This window comes from Epinephelus moara, chromosome 1, assembly GCF_006386435.1.
Source record: "Epinephelus moara isolate mb chromosome 1, YSFRI_EMoa_1.0, whole genome shotgun sequence".
NCBI classification, from domain to species: Eukaryota; Metazoa; Chordata; class Actinopteri; order Perciformes; family Serranidae; genus Epinephelus; species Epinephelus moara.
In genome coordinates, this window is record NC_065506.1 from 21,656,300 (window position 1) to 21,669,755 (window position 13,456).

The following is a 13,456-nucleotide window of genomic DNA, read 5'->3' on the forward strand; positions in this document are numbered from 1 at the left end:
ATGTGCTGGACTTTTTCTTGGCCAGGTGCAGGAACTTCTGGGAGTCTTTGTCATCACAGTGACATTGCCACACTTCCAGTGGACACGACAGGAAGTTAGCTTTGGACAGAGCCAGGCTTGCCATTTTCCCGTTTCCAGTCTCTGTGCTAAGCTGAGCAGTTGCTTAATCTTCTTTTCTAATTTAGCAAGAAAGTGTATTTTCCAAAATACTGAACTATCCCTATTAGCTGCCCATCATATTTATGAAGTCTCTATCCTCAAAAGAGATAGAATTACAAATTCAATGATGAATTGACACACAAAACACACAAAATACCTTTCTTTCTTTTATTTTGACACAATTCATGAGCATGTGCAGTGTGGAGGAGGAGACATGTTGATGGATTTGTGCGCATGTGTGATGTGGACTATTAATGCAATGAGGTTTACAACAAAAAAATAAAATGGACAGAAAAAGATGAGAAGGGTACGGAGTGAGAATTTGACTAAAATTACAAATTTTGATCGTAGTTTCATCTTTTCTTGAGTTGCATAGTTCTATGCACCTGTTATACAAACTATCCAATACAAACAATGTGAAAAAAAAAGATATATACAATACCAAATGCAGTAAAAATAAATGTGGTACACCTGATACAAAAAGATGACCTCTGGATGATGTAACAGGGAGTGTATGTATTCAAACAAACCAATACACTTTTACAAAAACATCCTCAATTAAATTAGACAGTTGTAAAAGAGTAAAGCTCAAATGTAAATTCAGAAAAGGTCTTTAAAATTCTAACATGGAGCATATTGTTGGCCTGAAGTTTACCAATAAATACATTTCAAACTAAATATGAAGACAAAAATCTTTCACAGGCTACACTAAAACCAAATGCGTGCAAAAACCATGCCAATAAACAACAGTTAATTAACACTTATTAAAGCACTTAACTAAGAAAAAAATCATATGGCCAGGAAAACTGTAAACAAAGAAACATTGTGAAAACCAACTCTAGTTGAACTCTTCTATCCTCTCAAACCTAAAGTTCACAAGAGATGTGATAAATAAATAAAATCAGAATAAATGTTCTGCGTTGTAGTTTCACATTAACATTTATATTTAAAAAACAGTTTCGCTATTGACAGTTCACCTAAAGCTCGGCATTCAACTTTGACAGTTTTATTAAAGACTATCTATACAGATCTCTGAGGCAGCGGAGCCGGCGACGTGGCTGGAAGGCACCATCGATGGAATTGAAGTCCACTGGGTCTGGCTTTGCTCCTGAATGTCAGAAACAGAACCGACGATATGAAACCGAGATGGACCCTTCGTGTTAGTGGTAGGACCGACGCTTGTCCCTCCTCTGGTCTGGTGTCAACAGTGTTGGTTCACAATCCAACACTCTGACATCTGTCTCACTATTACGAGGAAAGGATGGAGTGGTGGTGTGTGGTGGTGGGAGGAGGTGCCAAGAGTCTGTGATTCTGTCTTAAAGGACAAAGACGTTCACCAGCCCTCCTAACACACACACACACACACGCACACAACAGAAGCTGCACCGTGAGCTCAGAGCTCGTCATGGTTCTTGGTGAGGTCCTCGCCATAGTTGGTGGCCTGGCTTCCCACAAACATGTTCCAGTTTTCAAGGATTTCGTCTTTGGTCAACATCTGGTCCTGAGGAGGGAGGACAAGGGAAGTGTGAGATAAATGAGCCTTACTGTAACAATGTTCATATCGAAATATGTGGGAAAACAACACATATTTTGTTTATCTCAGGCAATGGCCACAGCAATGATGATAAAATGAAAGTGTCATCTTTTAAGTTGTAAGTTTGTGTAGAATTTAGTGTTGAAAAGGGTGTTTCTAGAGGAAGACCTAGAGTTTAGGTAGTGCCGCACACAAATACCACCACATACAGGTGAAATTTTTAAGAAGGTATGAAAAAATAGATACTGCATAAGCCTGGTGTGGACAAGACCCCGTATACACAATATGACAGGGAATGGATCTTAAACATGGGGATTAAGCTTAAAAAACAACGCACCTTGTCCTGGTCAGACTCGTACACCAGATGTCTGGCCTCAGCTTGGGCGTGGTCGTAGTCTTGTGGCATAATCCAGTGTCGGATTTCATCCTGGTCCATCTTGCCGTCTTTGTTCAAGTCTCTGAAATCAGAGAACTGTTCCCTCTCGGTCTTGACCCAGTCCGGCTCTGGACCCCCCTCCTCATGAGCAAACATGTCGGCTGAAACAGTCAAGGACAATGGAATTAAAAAATGTACAACAGTGAGTTAATGTTTGCAGTTAAACAACTATGTACTAGTTGTATCTTTTTATAGTTTTATCGATCAAATAAACTTCTGTCATCTCTACTTAAATGACAACCACAATGGGCAGACATATTCACACACAATAAACACAACTTTGATTATTGTATCAGGTCAACAGAAAACATCCAAAAACTAATCACATGGACTGCAGCTCAAAACCAATACATGAACAAATCCTACAGCACATATATGCACGTTACAAGTGGAGTAAATCAAAGAAAAGTAATGGATTTTGCCATCAACAACTGTGCTAGTAACAGCTATGCTAATGCTGCACAACTGTATTTTCCTGTGTCTGTGACGACTAGCCTGTTTTGCCCTTTTCCATGTCAGAGGTTCAGAGTTAGGAATGTCCATACATTTACTGTATTCACATTTATCACTTTATGCTTCTAGTTTTTACTGTGTAGTTTTAGTGCAGTGTATTGCATATCTTATAGGGGCTCTGTGTGAAATTCAGAGCGTATGAGTTGTCTGGACACAGTTCTCAACATGGAGGTGGCTGAGCCAGGGGCTAGCAGCTAACAGTGCTAGCTCCATAAACAGTGCTGACAGACCTAATAGTGTTAACAACAGGGGATAAGGAGGGTGGGCGCTACACTCCTGCAACAATGCTGTCCTGATCTCAGCTGTAACTGTTGCATAAGCGCAGTAAAACCGGCAGCGATGAGCTAGCCAGTGGGACACAAACATGCACTAATATGCACATGCAGCTGGACCTTCTACCACAACAAACAACAGAGAAGCTCAGATTACAACACACACAGAGGGACTTTATTCTCTGCTCAAGACACCATTACACCACTATATCTTCACATAGCAAATAGTGGTTTGCTGCTGTATTGATGCTCTGAATGTGGCATACAGAGCCTTTAATTAATTTGACCTAACTAATTAGATGAATTGCTTAAACTTACCAATATACTCATCTTCATCCACATGTCCGTCACCATTCTTGTCAATGTCCTCCAGGGTTTCCTGCATTCACAATGAGTTAATGATGTCATTAAAGGGGAGACACGAGGGTCAACAATAGAGGAACTTGCACTTTGAGTAATAAAAGAGAAACACGTCGCCCCAGGCGGGACGAGTGAATGTATGAGGGTCATCTTACAGCTGGGCTGGCAGACTGACACTACAATTACAGGATTCCCTGCTGATGACAGCCAAACCCTCCACATTAAAAGATGATACACACTTTAGCAAACGCTGGCTTTTGAAGCCCTGGTAGATGGTAGATCTCACATCCTGTGAATTTACTTAAAGGCTTGCCGTGTGAGCTGATCATTAACCACACATACATGTAGACTAATTGCAATGCATCTGTGCATAACACATGCATGCAGCTACACAGATTGAAATCACTGTATGCATCTGTACCTGCAGGTGAGATGCCCTCTCTGAACCCTGATAAATGATTCATAGCCATGTAGCTCCTGAAGTCTAATAGATGACTAATAATAAACAAGAACATCCATTTTCTATACCCACTTAATCTCTGAAAGCTTGTGTGTCAACAAGAGGGGATGTGTCCATTAAAATATAAAACCTACAGAACACTATAGACATCTGTAAACATCAACACTATAGACATCTGTAAACATCCACAGTGAGAGGTGTTCTGTACATTTCAGAAGCATCACAATCACAGTACTCTATTCAGGGATAGATACGACTTTAAGTTCAGTCAGCAGCATTCTTGTCATAGTTTATCACAATAGCCAACATTATACTAAAGAGCTGGGTTAATAGTCTGAATCCCTTATCACTGAACCAGAAATGGGTGAAACAACTAGCCACATCTTCACCCAACCAAACAGTTGGAAGTCCGGTCCAGAATCTTTGACAGGTCATACCATAATTAACCTGGACAAACAAATAAAATGTAAAAAATAAGATTATTCTGTTGGGTAAAATATTCAAAGCTCAGTCAGAAACTACTCTGAATCTAAGGTTCCTAGAAATATGTTGCACAGCCATTTTCTTATGTAAAAAAAACAGTACGCTACAAACAAGAGCAGCACAACAGGACATGAAATGGTTAAAAAAAATTGCTCTGGTGAAGAGTGGGACTATATAAAACTCTACTTTCACTGTATTACACAATAATTATAATCATTATTACAGGAATGAAAACATGAACAAAAGTCTTCCTTTTGAAACTAAACAAAATAAAGGCAAGATTCTTTGTCCACTTTTACAATACTGCAGATAAGTCAATAACTAAAGCCTTTCTAGGACGATGTAGTGGCAACAGTAAAAATGCATTACAGGATATGCCATTCCAAACAGCTGTGCTGTGATACACCTAGAGGACACTAAGGAGGCTATATAACGAAGAAAGAAACCTGTCAGTGTTTTTTTAGTTTACAGTGTAATGCAGTGGAGGTCTCTGGCCTCTGAAAGCAGATCACAGCAACAGCAGCCAATATCATTAAAGCCGGACATGGAAACAAGAGTGCTCTGTTATGTGAATGAGCCTGTAGGTGCACAGTTGGCACTCAGTGAGATGACTTCATGTCCCTGCCTGAACCTGCAGTACAAGCTCCATTAGTTATCCGTCCTGCTGGCCTACAATCACGTCCTTTCTTAAGCTGTGAAGTATCTCTGTCTTTTCATTCCTCAGATTGGTTATAAAGAAAAAGGAGTCTGACCACTGTGAGAAACAGGCTGAGCTTCAGCCAGATTCACCACAATCAGTGAAGACGCCACCGGCTGAACAGTTGGTAACATTTGATGACGTCAGAAAAAATGAGAGATTAATAATTAACTCTGTCAAATGGGTAGTACAACTTTTATGAACAGAGCAGCATAGTGCATCCCTGCTAACATTTGCCACGCAACTGTTCCACGAAGCCAAATTTATATTTAAAGATCGAGTCTTAAATGGGACAGTCGGTCCATCCCACTGGACCTATTCCCCCCCCCCAAAAAAAAAAAAAAAAAAAAGAGAAAGTCAATCATTTCCTGGCCTAGTTAAAAATTCATTAAGGAGTTATCCAAATGTAGCAAATTCATCCAAACGGCCTATCAGATAAAAGATACGGAATAGAAACTCAAATCTGTTCCTGTAATTACATAATATCTCACAGTGGACAGACAAATTACAAAACTATAAATTCAGGGAATTTTATTTTCTCCTGCATGCAAGTCTGAATGTCTGACACTGAGCTTAGTGTACACACAGCAGACAGCACAGCCCCTTTCTAATCATACTTAATTACCATGAGGTTACAGAGGGCTTACCAGAACCACAATGTCCCTCATGTGTTCAAACTCCTCAGGGTGGAGGAAGGATGTAAACTCCTCTCTGTCTGCTGCCAGGTCCCCGTCCATATCAGCTGTTTTAAACCTCCTCTCGTCACGAGGGAGCATCTTCTTGAAGCTGAACTGGTCTGTTGCTTCCTCAAACTCCTCCGGGTTGGCTAAAGTGGGGAATTAAATCAGGTTACTGTCATGTGTAGCAATACCTACTTTAAAGGAGAAGTGTGTAAGATTTTCGGGGGTTTAATGGCGTCAAGCGGTGACATTTGTAACAAGCTGAAACTTCTCCAGGTTAGAATTCCTTCAGTGTTCCTCTGAGATTTTTACTGGGAGCTGAATTATCCGCAGAGGTCTGTTCCTCTCCAAAAGAAATGGACTAGGTGATTTAAACAGTAAAAACACTGACTAAAGAAGTTTCACCTTACAAATCAGTGTTTCTCCCATGCTTTTGGCCCATCACCTGCTAATGTGTGCTCACCTTTTTTCTCTGATAACTTCATGTGTTCTCTTCTTATTTCTGATCTAGAAGTTCAGGAGGTTTTTACTCTGAGCCGCATTATCTGCAGAGGTCTCTTCCTCTCCACAAAAAGCAGACCCAGTGATCTTGACCAGTAAAAGGCTTGTTGTGATTCTTATTTTCAGGTGATTTAACACTAAAGAAAACATACTTACTACCCAAAAACTTCCATTAAAAGCCTAGTCCCAATTAAACACCAAGTCCCTTTTACTAGCCTGTTGTGGCTGCACATTTTGACAAATAAAGGCCTGTCTTAATTAGATGTCTGGTCTGGTTGCCAAGCAGTGCATTTTCTTTTTATAGAAGTTCTCCAGATGTATAAAAGTGGGTTGTTGGCTGCCTCAAATTATGTGTCCATTCCTCGATTACCCTGTAAGTTATTCATATTCCTTTAGTCGGTAAAGGTCCTCAGATCAAAAGAATCTAAAGGGGTTTTCATGGAAATTAATCCAAGTTGTGATTATTGTTTTAACAGAATAAAGTGGTGATGTATCAGTATGCCGAGTGCCGTAATCCTCAAGTGCCATAACTCACTCTCTCTCTGATGTGCCGTCTGTCAGGGCTAGATCAAATTGATATATTATCTGAAACCTAATTTTTAAACAAGTAATATTCAAACTGGTTTAAATAAACAATTTGATAGCATATCCCCATCTTTGCTGAGCAACAGTTTGTGTGAAAGGAATTAAAGGCCTGTCTCAAATAAAGGCCCGTTGATTTCAGTGATTTCAGCAAATAGTAGCCCGGGCTACTAATTGAAGTTTTACAGTATATTATATAATGTTTCTGCCATTATATCCCCCTAAATCCTACACACTGGACTTTAAATAGTGTATTCTACGTAAACAAATAAGACATATCAATCCCAAATCACCAAAACACACATACCGAGGTAGTATCCGTATGTGGCTTGCTTGTATTCATCCCATGAAATCTTGTTGTCTTTGTTCAGGTCATAATCTGTCCACACCTTTGCCACATTCTCATACACGTAGCGCTTCTGCACACGCTTTATCCAAGTCTTGAGTTCGGCTGTGGTGATGTAGCCATCGGCGTTGCTGTCTATCCGATCCACAATTTTACTGTAAGACAAGAGGATAAAGACAAGGCATGTTTCATTATGTTTAATACCCAAACATGATGGTAAAGATCCAATAGAGGGACTTTATTTTATTTTCAAGGATAGCTGACACATGTCAAATATTTGCACTGTCTCACCTCAACACACTGGGCTACTATTCTTACCAGTGGGCAGGAGACAGAACAAATAAATAAATATTTGGTAGTACCACTTTTACTACAAGGGACGTGGCTTCAGTGTGAGACTGCTCTGTTAGGGAGGAGCAGGAAAACCCATTTTAGTGAAGAATGCAGCTGGGGTGTATTCTTAGAGTAGGTTGCCACGTTGTGATGTTACATGAGTCCTCCCACTCTCAAAACCACAGGAAAGAGTTTTCTTTGGGGAGGAAAGCCCTTTTAGGCCAACGTGTGTTACATGGTGCCAACTTGTCACCCAGGCACACAAACAGACCCACGTAGCACATGAAGCATACACTGCAGCCAGTGGCAGCAGCAGCTCTATATGAGGACTGTCTACTGCCACACGACTTCACTCCAACTTCATCACCTACAAATGGTTCTTTAATGACGATGTATAATTAAGATTTCGGCTTGGCAATTAACTGTATGGGAGTGTGTGTGGGAACAGTGCGCAGTAATGCACCGTTTTATCTGGCCTTGTAGATTCTGCTGGCATGCACTTCTTTCTCAGGCACTTCTGCTCATGTTATTAAATGTTTAATGTCCTTAGCCTGAACTGTTTCACACGCAACACACTCCAGCAGCAGAGGAGTGAGTGTGCGTGATTTGCAAAAGCAAAAGCAGCCTGTGACAATAACACCAGGACTGACATTATGATCAACTCATGCACCAGAGTATTGTGCGCTTACCCGAGCCTGTCCTTGCTCTCCTCGGGGGTGAGCTGGTCAAATGTCCTGGCCTCCTCTTTGCCGAGAAAGGCCTCATGGTCGTACTGGTAGCTCTTATTGTCTTCATGAGCTTTCCTGCTCAGCTCTGGGTCATGAAGAACTCTCTCTTTCCTTAACGTTGGCTTACCGTGCACCACAACCGTGCACAGGAGCGCAGCGCACACGAAGCTGAAGACGTCCATCAGTGAGGGATGAAGATGGAGGATCTGTTTCTACACAGGCCTGTGACACTACAATGCAGCAAGCGGCTGTGGAGCCACTTTCACTGCCCGCCGACACACACTAATCTTTCCTCCTCTCTTCGGCGGCGGTGTGTAACAATGCTGCAGCTGCGCAATGACCAAACCTGCAGGGAGCACCTGAGCCTGCACACAGGTCAGCTGAGAACACCTACAGTCCTCACTCAAACGGTTTTAGGCAGTCCTGTCCCTCTTTTCCTGAGGGAGGGATGCAACCAAACCGGGATTTTCTGCCGCCTTACGTACAGCCAATCACAGCGTCCGTTTCAGGCAGAGCCCAGCCTCGTCCGCTGACAGGATATCTGCCATTGGATCACAGGATGTCGGTAACACGAGAGGGGTTCAGGCGCCACGTCGCACGCTGACGCCAAACTGAGCTCACTGTGCAGTCAGCCTGGGTCAGTGTGAAACAAGTGAGGAGGGAAAATATGAAATTGTTACAGCTCGACAGCCCTCAGAGCTGCTTCAGTATCATGGTCGTGTCCCTTCTCCTACCAACATGCACCCGCCATGACGGTGTGGCTGTGCGTAAATGCGTCGAGCATTCAGGTATGTGCACGTGTAAACACGGTTAAAGCCCCCACTGCTTTAATTACTGTGTCACCCACAAATATGCAACCATGAAGAGTCTTGTCTCTGCTGTTGTTTGTGATGTTACAAACAAAGCAGGAAATTGTTAAAAAACGGGGTGTGCACATGTTCACTAATGTTTGTGTGTTTGAGGCACTGCTGTGGGTCTTCTGGAAAAAATGAAATGAGTACACTAATGTAAATGATACTCCACAGTACTAGTAGCACACCATACCATCTAAATAGGGAAAAGCACAGGTGAAATTGATAACATTAACGATTAAATGTCCCAGTAAGCTATTCCAGTGAACCAGCATGGACAATACCAGGCCCTACCCTGAGTGGAATGCAGCCCTCAGCAGTGTTCTGGAATACACCTGTGCTTTTCCTACTGTGACAAGTCAAAATGTCTGCTGTGAAAAAGGTCCATAGTGAGAGAAAAATGTCGCCTAATGTTTGCTTGCTGAGCAAAAGCTGTTTCATCACTCCACCATCACACAGTGAGAATGATTTTCTTAGATACAGAAAATAGCTGCTGATTGTTTTTGGAGATTTGTGGCTTGCAGTAGCAGGACATTGGTATCTTAGTTTAGGGACTGTAGAACATTTTTAGGAGGGAGAGTCAGAAAAGTGGGATGGTTTTGTATATTTTTGTTTTTGCTTAAAGGACAACTTCGGTATTTTTCAACCTGGGCCCTATTTCCCCATGTGTATGTGTGCGTATGATTCATGGGTACAACTCGTTCTAAAATTGGTTCAGTATTGAGGGAGGTGGATGCAACCAGAGCCGCGAAACGAGCTAAAACGGTAACGGGGGCAAATGCGTCCTGTATAAGTTTGCGCATTAAAAGTGCTTTTTTTCACCACTGACCGGTTCAGATCGCCAGTGCTATGAGTGCTATGAGTGGAGTCAGCTGTCAGTCAGTGTTGGAGCAGAGAGGGGGAGGGCTGCCCCGCTGGGTACTGTAAGTGAGTATGTGTGTATGAAGAAAAAAAGCACTTTTAATGCGCAAACTTATATGGGACACATTTGTCCCCCTTACCGTTTTAGCTTGTTTCGCGGCTCCCAGCTGCATCCGCCTCCCTCAATACCGAACCAATTTTAGAACGAGTTGTACCCATGAATCATATGGTTGAAAAATACAGAAGTTGTCCTTTAACAGATGGTAGTCTGTATTTTTGAAAGAGCAGGGGAGCGTCTTATAATTTTTTCTTGTCACAGTTTTCTATTTTACGAGTATTAGGTTAGATTTCTACAGATTATGTGAAGATGCTGTGTGAAGTTTTTCGATGGGGTGCTGATTATCACACTGTCTTACCTGTGGTCAAGCAACAGTATTTTGACAAATAAAGCACGATAAACAACAGGGATCGATATAACTTGGCAGTCTAAGGGCCGTACACATGCCGCCATTTCTGTGCCCTCAGATTCATATTTTTTCAATGTAGAGGTGCGATTGGCGTGCTTAAACGCCAGAGCGACGCCATTGCAGTGCGTACGCGTTCCAGAGGGCCTGTTTTTCAGGACGCGACAGCTACACCCTGAGATAAACCCTGAGTTCAACTTTTGGAACACAGCAGCGCGCATCGCATGTCGTGACGAGGACAAACTTATCACAGCCAATGGATGTCTTTCCCTTGTTCCATAAATATCAGCTGCCACGCTCTTGAAAGCTGGAACAAAAAAGGGAAAAGAGTAGCATCCAGTGCCTGACCTCGTGTTTTCCAGGTGTTTCAAAAACGCAGCATGTGTAAGGCCTCTAAGACTGGATTACAGACCATATGCACTACCTCCACTCACATACCCAGACACTGTGCACCATCTTGTTTTTGGACTGAGTGTATACACTTTGGTAAAAGAAGTAACAGAGCGTGTATCTCACAAGATGACACCCCCTTCCGACACAGCGTGACTTACCTCCACATTCTCTATTCTGTTTTAATTTAAGATTGTGATATATGTCATAAAAAGCCTGGACCTGCATCTATTTCACTCTGAGATTAAAACTGTTCAAGTCACCTTTTCCTGCAAAAGCCACATCAGCTGTGTAGAGCAGGAGCAGCGCTGGGCTTTGAAGCCAATTTTACATAGTGGCTAAACATGAATTTACAACTCCCAGGTCTGTCAGGTGATGCCATGAGGCCCACATAGACTTTTTCCCTTAGACAAAATGACCAGTTTCACTATCAGATTATAGTCCACTCGGTCCGATAACATTTCGAAATCATTTATATCCTCATTCAAGTTAGCAGAAGGCTACACCAGAAGTTAGTCGCTTAGCTGCTGTAAGTCTTTAATGCGCTGGCTCTCTAGGCCCAATGTTACGGAAGATCTGGGTAATTTCATACAGTGGGAATTAAGCTTTTTTGTCTTAATGCACCACTGTGCAACTTTCATGAATGAATGGGGACCCGCCTCCAACACTGTATCCACTGCTCTTAATATATCTCTGGGGTAGTTTTTTCCGGCACGACAGACTGGGAGTGTTTGCAGCTTTAGCTATTTCTGGTCCACCTTGGCGAGCACTGTAACTTACCCACTGTGATTAATGTAATATTTGCGTCTCCAACATTTCTGCCTTGTAACTCTGGCATTGTTGGATTTAATCATAGTAGATAGTAAAACATCTGATCTTATTCATGTTTGTTGTTATTTGAGCCCACTGTGCTCCTATCAGATATGACAGATGTGTTACCAATGCACCACAGGAGTTCAAGAATACAGTAGCTTCATTAACACTCAGCCAGCTGAACCACGTCATTTCAATGCACACAATCAACCCTTGCATGTAGTTACTGGTACACCCCTTAAAAACCAACATGTCTCAGCCATAATCATACCAATGCACAGCCATGAATACAGCCACTATCAGTGACAACAACAGCCAAAGCTGTGTTATCCCATGACTATAATCATAATCACAGCTGTAGTCTGTCAGAATCAGCCCACAGTCAAGAGGGCTAGGTTAATTAGCTCTGTTAAACTCCATTCTCGCTGGACAAAACCCCCACTAACATCTGGCTTTGTATTGAGTAGGAAAAGTTACAACTGGCATCCACTCCCGGGACAAATGTCTCTGTGATAGGCATTGGTATTTATCGGCTCCAGCTCCGATTGACTGAAATCGGCAGCAATGAAAATGCGACATCTAGGTGGACACGCTTATTTTGGCCCCCTTGCAGGCATGATGTAGTGACAGGCCGCCACAAAATACCTTCCATCTCTGTCCAACCAGCAGTCGAACATTATTATAAATTTAGATTTTGAGAGAGAGACTGAATAAGAAACAAATATAAAAAAAGAAGTAACCACTGTAACATTTTCACTGGCCTTCATGCTGCTGTCTACTGTTTACTAACCTGTTCTCTGGCCCGTTCATGACATCGAGCATGACACACCAAAGGGGGAGAAAACAAAAAGAACGAAAGGCGTACTCGTCTACTGCAGAGCCCTGTAGATGGCTCTGGTCTACTGGCAATAAGAAAGCAGTTTATATCACCTTTTTTTTAATGGGTTTACTTGTGTTAAAAATTCTGGAAAAGGGTATTTGTTATCCATCTATATGCGGGGGTCCCATTGGATCTTGTTTTTTTATAAATAGTTCATGGGACCAGGCCAGACTTGTCACTACTTGGTACCACCCACGGAGGCAAAATTTAGTTTGGTATTTTGAAAAAGTCTATATCTCCAGATAAAATATCAACATAATAACTCTCCCCAGGTGGCAGCTTAGTCCCAGGTATCAACCTTAAATGCCATCAACCATTAAAACCAAAGTTACTGTACTTGTTGTTTACTTGTCTTGTTACTATATTTGAAAAGAACATGTTATGTCCTGGAACTTATGGTCTGCAAGTGTGTAGAGACCAAGCCTCCAGACTGCTAAGCCTTGCAAACAAACTAAAGTGCACAGAAATATGCAAGTTACAAACTGTAGCAATCAGTGGGAGGAGAAGGGCATGTAGAAGTCATCACAGTCGATAATAATGACGATGAATAAACAGGATACTTGAGAATCGATTTAAGAATGACATGATGTTTATGGTGATGATAATGAAAGGTTAATGAAAAAGGCAGAATTCTTCATTTTTTTCTGTGTATGACATGTTTAAATAAAGTAAGCAGTAGAAGTATTTTTTCGTTGTTTAGATCCACTGTTGGCGTCATTAAATGTTGATAACTGCGACTAAGCTACCATTTGGGAAGGGTTACTATCTTTAAATATCATTCAGAGATATAGACTTTTTCAATGCCAAAATAGAATTAGTCACTGTTGATGGTACCAATATTGAAATTTCTGGCCTGGGTGCCTGCCATGTTTCCACAGTAGCCCATAATGGACACACTCAAGGTACCTGTTTATATAAATTATATACAGTGGTGTGAAAAAGTGTTTGCCCCCTTCCTGATTTCTTACTTTTTTGCATGTTTTCCGCACTTAAATGTTTCAGATCATCAAACAAATTTAAACATTAGTCAAAGATAACACAAGTAAACACAAAATGCAGTTTTTAAATGAAGGGTTTTATTAATGAGGAAGAAAAAAATCCAAAGCTACATGG

The 13,456-nt window shown here is 41.7% G+C and overlaps 1 protein-coding gene across 2 annotated transcripts in view; it reads right to left on the bottom strand.

Annotated features, from left to right (window-relative positions):
* Positions 1 to 313: 313 nt before the first annotated feature.
* The window catches only part of rcn1 (reticulocalbin 1, EF-hand calcium binding domain), a 29,481-nt gene continuing 16,338 nt past the window's right edge, over positions 314 to 13,456 (bottom strand). Inside the window, exons 1-6 of one of the 2 annotated variants that reach the window (XM_050060225.1) lie at positions 8,046 to 8,525; positions 6,985 to 7,178; positions 5,562 to 5,740; positions 3,233 to 3,293; positions 2,031 to 2,230; positions 314 to 1,660 (exon numbers count right to left, since the gene is read on the bottom strand). In XM_050060225.1, coding sequence (XP_049916182.1) covers positions 1,553 to 1,660; positions 2,031 to 2,230; positions 3,233 to 3,293; positions 5,562 to 5,740; positions 6,985 to 7,178; positions 8,046 to 8,266 — 963 coding nt within the window. In that variant the 5' untranslated portion in view covers positions 8,267 to 8,525 and the 3' untranslated portion in view covers positions 314 to 1,552. Of the gene's footprint in view, positions 1,661 to 2,030; positions 2,231 to 3,232; positions 3,294 to 5,561; positions 5,741 to 6,984; positions 7,179 to 8,045; positions 8,526 to 13,456 lie in introns of those variants that run through there. The other variant, XM_050060303.1, reaches the window with a different exon arrangement.